Source organism: Temnothorax curvispinosus, unplaced genomic scaffold, assembly GCF_003070985.1.
Source record: "Temnothorax curvispinosus isolate PA1 unplaced genomic scaffold, ASM307098v1 QBEX01013909.1, whole genome shotgun sequence".
NCBI lineage: Eukaryota > Metazoa > Arthropoda > Insecta > Hymenoptera > Formicidae > Temnothorax > Temnothorax curvispinosus.
This window is the reverse complement of record NW_020223689.1, coordinates 1-6,536: the sequence shown is the minus strand read 5'-3', so window position 1 is coordinate 6,536 and position 6,536 is coordinate 1. Positions and strand designations below refer to the sequence as shown.

General features: G+C 35.5%; 3 protein-coding genes across 7 annotated transcripts; 1 reads left to right on the top strand and 2 right to left on the bottom strand.

Annotated features, from left to right (window-relative positions):
* Positions 1–286: 286 nt before the first annotated feature.
* LOC112464102 (DNA-directed RNA polymerase III subunit RPC9-like) lies at positions 287–1,426 on the top strand. 3 transcript variants are annotated; one of them, XM_025030900.1, is made up of 4 exons: positions 287–582; positions 663–791; positions 865–1,129; positions 1,242–1,426. In XM_025030900.1, the coding sequence occupies exons 2-4, from the start codon at positions 784–786 to the stop codon at positions 1,344–1,346; spliced, it is 378 nt and encodes a 125-aa protein (XP_024886668.1). In that variant the 5' UTR covers positions 287–582; positions 663–783; the 3' UTR covers positions 1,347–1,426. The 3 variants fall into 3 exon arrangements, with proteins under 3 accessions (XP_024886668.1, XP_024886669.1, XP_024886667.1); XM_025030901.1 differs by having other exon boundaries at positions 637–791; XM_025030899.1 differs by having other exon boundaries at positions 287–791.
* LOC112464101 (density-regulated protein homolog) lies at positions 1,377–2,775 on the bottom strand. Of its 3 annotated transcripts, none has more exons than XM_025030896.1 (6): positions 2,664–2,775; positions 2,388–2,591; positions 2,081–2,165; positions 1,820–2,002; positions 1,603–1,742; positions 1,377–1,515 (listed from the first exon to the last, which is right to left on the bottom strand). In XM_025030896.1, the coding sequence occupies exons 2-6, from the start codon at positions 2,487–2,489 to the stop codon at positions 1,471–1,473; spliced, it is 555 nt and encodes a 184-aa protein (XP_024886664.1). In that variant the 5' UTR covers positions 2,490–2,591; positions 2,664–2,775; the 3' UTR covers positions 1,377–1,470. The 3 variants fall into 3 exon arrangements, with proteins under 3 accessions (XP_024886664.1, XP_024886666.1, XP_024886665.1); XM_025030898.1 differs by having other exon boundaries at positions 1,627–1,742; XM_025030897.1 differs by lacking the exon at positions 2,664–2,775 and having other exon boundaries at positions 2,388–2,655.
* Positions 2,776–5,026: 2,251 nt separating this feature from the next.
* On the bottom strand, positions 5,027–6,350 carry LOC112464104. The gene is made up of 3 exons (XM_025030902.1): positions 5,715–6,350; positions 5,265–5,406; positions 5,027–5,186 (listed from the first exon to the last, which is right to left on the bottom strand). The coding sequence occupies exons 1-3, from the start codon at positions 5,866–5,868 to the stop codon at positions 5,027–5,029; spliced, it is 456 nt and encodes a 151-aa protein (XP_024886670.1). The 5' UTR covers positions 5,869–6,350.
* Between the last annotated feature and the right edge of the window lie 186 nt (positions 6,351–6,536).

The following is a 6,536-nucleotide window of genomic DNA, read 5'->3' as shown; positions in this document are numbered from 1 at the left end:
TTTTTTTTCGTTTTCGATATAAATTTGACCACCATGACCTAGATTTTGATGCGTACTTTAATTCTAGACAAGAATTTTGCATTTCTATAAAGTCAATTAAAAGATTAGTGCTAAGAAAAAAAGCCGGTATTACAGACGGCTTTAGGATCCCCTTAAGATATGTATGTACACAATCGACTCCCTGGTGTGCTCGGGCAGTCGGGCTCGAAATCGCACTACGCGTTTAAAGCCTTGTGTACACCGGGCTTTACGTATGTACATACATACACAGAGCGCTCCGTCTCTATCCTTGTGACGACAGCAGACGAGCAGACAGCTCCAGTACTCCACACGAATAGACGAAGCGTCTCGGTGTACGTAGTGGAGGGGAAAAAACACCGATGTGCTCGGGCAGCGGGCAGCGGGCTCGAAATCGCACCACTTGATTTGTGAATTTGTGATTTGTGTATACAGTTGTAACTTGTAAACAGAGCCGGAGAGCCCGAGAGCATATCAGAAACGTGAGGAACACCGCGCGAATCATGCGTCCAAAGAAAGACGACGATTATCTTGAATTCGTGGATTAATAATCGTGGAACTATCGTAAGTGAAGAATCAGCGCACTTTGGATATTTAAAAAAAGGTGTTAATTACTAGGCGTCCTAACCTCGAAATTTGAAAAGGTTAAAGGGGTATCATAACTAATCACTAATCGGTTGCACATTAAAAAAGAGAGCATCTTATTAAGTCGCAACTACTTGGAATCGTCATTATAAAACCTCTTTCAGTTCAAGAGGACACAACATGAAAGTGTAAGTTATCAAGTTCGTTAGATCTCGTTTCGCTCGCGATAATCGTTAGCTTTTACCGCCGTCAATCTTTCAGCATAAAAGGAAATTGGAACACCCTTCTGAGCAATTACGAAGTTTTGAATATTTTGCAAAACACGAAGTCTTATAAGAAGCAGATGAATCAGCTCGCGACTATTACTTATCAGACGATTAAGTATCTGGAAGACACGCCGTGCAAGAAGCAGAATCCAGAAAAAATCCACGAGTTCCTAAAAGCGATGGAACCCATTAAATTGACCAAGGCCGAGAAGCTTACTCTTCTCAACCTCTGCCCCACTACATTAGTCGAGATACAATTGGTATGGTTCCTTTCCTAACAAATATCCTAATTAGGAAGCGGTGGAAAGGAAAGATTTGAGTCTCTGAATATTTCAATGGACTATAGATCTATTTTGAAATGTTTATATACAGATGGTTGAAGAGAGCGAGGAACGGCTGTCGGAGGAAGAAGCGAAGACCGTGCTTCAGATCGTCGCAAATTTGCGGGATGAGCAGGACGCAGAACAAGAGACCTAATTTTAGATCTTAAAAAATAACTTATTTAAATATATTTTGCGTATGTACATTTTATTTATAATAAACACGACTGGAAATAGTGTATAATTAAATTATTGTGCGTGCGTAATAGTGGATAGCCTTATTATCTCTTTTGATCTCCAAGATCGTCTATAGAGTCCTCGTCAATCTGAAAAAGAGCAGAATTTTCCATTAAGAAACTTTTGCGTTTGATGGCTTTTATTCTTTTTTCCCTCCTTTTAAAACTGTAACTTACTTGTGGCCATTTCTCAGGTATCACCTCGAATAAGTCATCCTTGACGTCTCCCTGTATGACAATCTCATCATCGCCAGTCACACTGGATCCACAGGCAAACTTGCTGCCGAAAAATTTCGCTGCTACCTTTAAGTCGATGTCTGTAAAGAATATATATTTTTCAACATTGAAATTATTTATTTTGCAATCCGTTTAAAGGGTCGATTTGATGTGTTACCAAAAGTGCTAAGGCCAGTTACAACTGTGACAGATTTCTTCTTTCCTCTAGGTGCTCTAGAGATGGTCACCAACCGTGGTATATCCTCTTTCTTCTTGGTTTTCAGCATACCCTTACCGCCTCGCTTCTGCCGCTTCTTCTCATCCTCCCCTGTGCTGACTTCGGTGGAGCCATCCTCTGTAGCTGGATTAGAACATAGTCTTTCAGTTAAAACCTCCGACTGTCCAACTGTCTCCGGTGATCAAAATTCTCCATAATTACCTAATTTCATCTTCTCAAATTCGGTAGGCAGATTTCTCTCCAGCCACTGCTTGCACTTGTCATATTCCGGATAGTATTCGCAGTACTGCAAATCAACAATTGGACCTTAATTCACGTTATCCCGTTGGAAGAGATGAAAAAATTAGTGCAAAACGTTTATTATTTTGTTTTCTTTCTCTAAGATGCGATATGCTATAATTAATTTTCAGTTATAATTAATTTCATTTTAACGATTGTCAATGATGACTCGTCTATTTTCGTCATCGAGTGCACTTTCTTCGCATCGATATCGAAAGTAGTGACTTACCTCGATGGGTAGCGAACAGTTCCCGCAGTACTGGACCCGAATAGGATAAGTGACATTAGGATCCGGTCCCAATCGAAACTCCGGCTGTTCCTCTGCTGACATCCTTGCGGCGTCTAACCTTACTCCTTACTCGCGGTCTCGTCGGGCAGTCCTTTCAAGTCGAGGTCGTTTTAGAAATTTTTCCTCCGTGCCGCGCTGATCTTCCTGGAAACGCAACGTTACTTATTTTCATGTATACAAACAACTCTGCCGACAAATATCTCGCACCGCGCGCACCGTTAGGTTAGGAGCCGCCAGGGATGTAGAGACCTGCAGATCGATTTTCAAGACTCGATAGCGTAGAAAGTGATTTTCGATTTCTTGAAAAGCTGCTTGAAAATTGTAACCAATGCGCGCGATGCGACTCGTCGTTTTTAGCACGCGTGCAATCTAGTGAATTATTACAAACACACCATTTATATCCATTTCGATCAAATGCAGATTATGCACAATTCGTATATATATAATTATCGACTACGTTTACACGGCTGCTTATAATCCGGTTTAATAACTATATACTGTATACTATCGGATTTAAAATTTTTCTTCTTTTGATTACAACGATCATTTAAATATGAACATATATTTTAATACTCTAAACATTTGAATCAATTTTTGATATTTATATATTAAAAAAGTTGTAGTTTTAATTAAGTATCAAAAAAGACTCATATCTAAATGATCATCTTAATAAAAAAATTTTTTGAATCGAATAACATACGGAGTGTTATTCAACCGGATGACAAGCCGCCGGGTAAACGTAGTCAATAATAAATATACATTTTAATATTTCTAATCTTGTTTTACAAATCAAAGAATACAAGAAATTAATAATTTTATTTATATAAAAAAATAAGATATTGTTTGATGGTTTTCTATTAATCACCGAAAGTTAATTACAATTTAAAGTCAAATAGCGTTTTCGACTGGACCGGATTTAATCGCTTCTACAGCGATTAACCCTCGGAGAACACTACACGTACCTATTTTTTCATTCACGGAGAACACTCTGGGTCAATCTGATGACCCTAATACATTCACTTTGATCGTACATCATTTTAAATTGACGAGTGCGATCAGCTTGAAAAAATTTCCAGATGTACTTGGAACATTGTTAAATCAATTGATATAAATAAAAAATGCCGTTGGAATTACTTACATATTTAAAAAAAATTGTTTAAATTAAAAAAAATTTTTTATTAAGTTTTTTAAATATATGGTATCCGCAGAGCTCTAACAGATACCATAGCGCATGCGCATATGGCTTCTGCACATGGTGTAAGGATTACATGGTGTGCTCAATTGGTGTCTTTCTTTCTCTAAAATCGTTTCTCTCTCTGCCGCTCACGTCGAATTGTGTAAGCAGTGGTACCACCACTAAAAGTAACTAGGAAATAGGAAATTTGAACGGATTATGTTGCAAACTGCCTCCTGAAAATGTATTGCAACGATGAATGATATTTGAAGATACGTTGTATTTATTAGAAATTCTTGAAAAGTATTATTGTTTAGGGCTTCAATGATTTCTCAACAAATGGAAAAGTATTAAAGAAAATTTAAAAAAATAATACTTGTAAAGCCTCATGTACAAAGAATGTAATAGTATATTAAAATTGCAATACTTCCTTTTTTCGAATGTTTTAATGCTTCTATTTTTTCCTTTGCTGGTTTTGAATGAATTAATGCAAAAAGACAGAATTATTGTCATTGATTAATGGCATGAATAAAGCCTAACCTTTTGTCCGATGATAATGTATATATTAAGTATAAAAGCACTCTAGTATCTTACTGGCTCAAAGGATGTGGCGATAACTTTTGAATGCAGGGGTCATACGTTCGAATCAATTGTTTTTTTTTTTATTAATTATTTGTTGCCCGTAAAAGTAACATAACAATTATTAATTTTATATGAAATTGGCGTTTAAAAATATGTATTGGCGAAGTATAATATAACTAATTATAGGTATACATAATCAACGAAAAATTAAATTATTGAAATTTAATATAATTTATTAATTATTCCAATTTCATGTATTTTTTTTATTCATTATTCTTGATTACATTTCTAATTTCTGTTTCAATAATTGTACCTATTTAAAATTAATTTGTTTACAACACAAGGTGGTACATTAATAAACCGCTTAAAAGGAAAGTCGATACACGAAAATCAGATCTTTGAAAAAAAATTTGTCACACCTTTTACATTTAAAATATTATTACTGATATTTTTGAAGAGAGAGAAGTGATTAATGTTTGTGAAAAGAAATGCAAAGAAGCAAAAATAATTAGTATAACAACTTTTATTTGTAATTGGACTTTTCTTCTGAAAAAAGGTAGTTGAAAATGTTTAATAACAAGAAATTTAATATTATATTTATATAAATATAATTTTGACACATTCTTTCAGTGATGTTAGAGTACGCAGGTAAGTACATTTTAGACACAAACAAACTTGCTATTAATTAAATATTATTCCGTTGTATGTATATATATATATATATATATATATATATAGATTTGCAGAAAGAGTATGATTTTATATACATTACATTATACATTACATATACATTATACTCGTGCAATGACAACATTAGTTTAATTTACGACACTAGTTTCTTCATTTTCTTCTCCTTCTTTCTTCTCTCTCTGTTTACATACGATTTTTTGGCATTTTCTTTTATTCGTATGTACGTACGTGTTCTCACCAGACACAATAAAACTTCATCAGGTAAGGAATCTTTGTACTCAGCCACCGCATTTCTTGTGAAAAAGTACATTTATATAATTACATAACACCACATTACAAATACAAATGTGTATGTGTTTTTATATACTTACTTGTTTACATTTGGAGCTTCTGAACAATTCAAAAATAACGTTGGCACAGCCGATGGTAGTAGGTGACGTTTCTTAACAGGGTCTTTCCGTGCTCGACCTTGATGAAAGGACTCTTGACTAAAATGAACCGAGCATATCCTTGCTGAAAATAATATAATGTATAAATAATAAAACTTAATACATTGTATTAAATATGGCTTTATAATTTTTATTTCAAATTAAAGATTTTCATATTTTGAATTGTAAAATATTTTTACTTATATACATGAACAAAGTGCTAATTTGTTTTTATTATTTTTTGTTCATATTAATAACATTTCATGACATTTTTACTCCATTTGTAAATACAAAATTTGAGGTTATGTTAGTAACTAAAAAATATTATTTTTTATTCATTTTTATTTTTCAATTAATATACTTTTGCACGTTTATGTACAATATCAAACTTACCAAATTCAACTTTTGGTGGTAAAACATAGCCTCCTATTTTTTTCAGCCATCCTTCCCGCATTACTTCATTTTTCGGTAGCTGAAAAAAATTCACAGTTTCCTCACGAACCCCCGTTGTTTTATTTCTACAACTTTTAACAATACACCGCACCATTTTTATTTTAAATTTATATATTGTCGCAACGCAAACAGACCCACTGTTTAACACAAAACAATGTACCGTACTTCTGAGGGTGCCGTCCCATGGCGCGTATTGCGATACGCGCGTATCGGGCGTATCGAAGTCTGCGGCCAATCACAGACGATCCGCCGATTTTGGTACGCCGAAATTTGCTCCTAAACGTCCCATGGAGCGGATTTCATCAGATTAAGCGTAAGCGGACCAGCGGATCGCCAATCACAGAATCTTTCCGATAGAGCCCTTTCAAAGATTCCGTTGAAACGGATCCGTGATTGACGATCCGCTGGTTACGCTTCCGCTTTATCCGCTCCATGGGACGGTAGGACCGTTTGGCGACGCGTACTGAACACACGCACACAAACACGCTTGTGACGCATGCACCTAAAAGGGCAAACGTCATAACCTCCAAAGTGAAGCCAGTTGTACGGCAAAAAATCTATGTTGAGATCGAGATCGCCAAGGTATTCGCCACCGCTTAATCTAGATCCAAATCACCTAGATTACCCCGAGAACAGTGTCACCACGTCGATTTACATTTCAGATCCAGATCGCCCTCGTTTTCTCCTCGAAGAGGATCATTTCGCTTGCATTCGCCGAAGAATTTTTGTGACTTTTGCGTGACATCGGTGTACGGCAGTGTC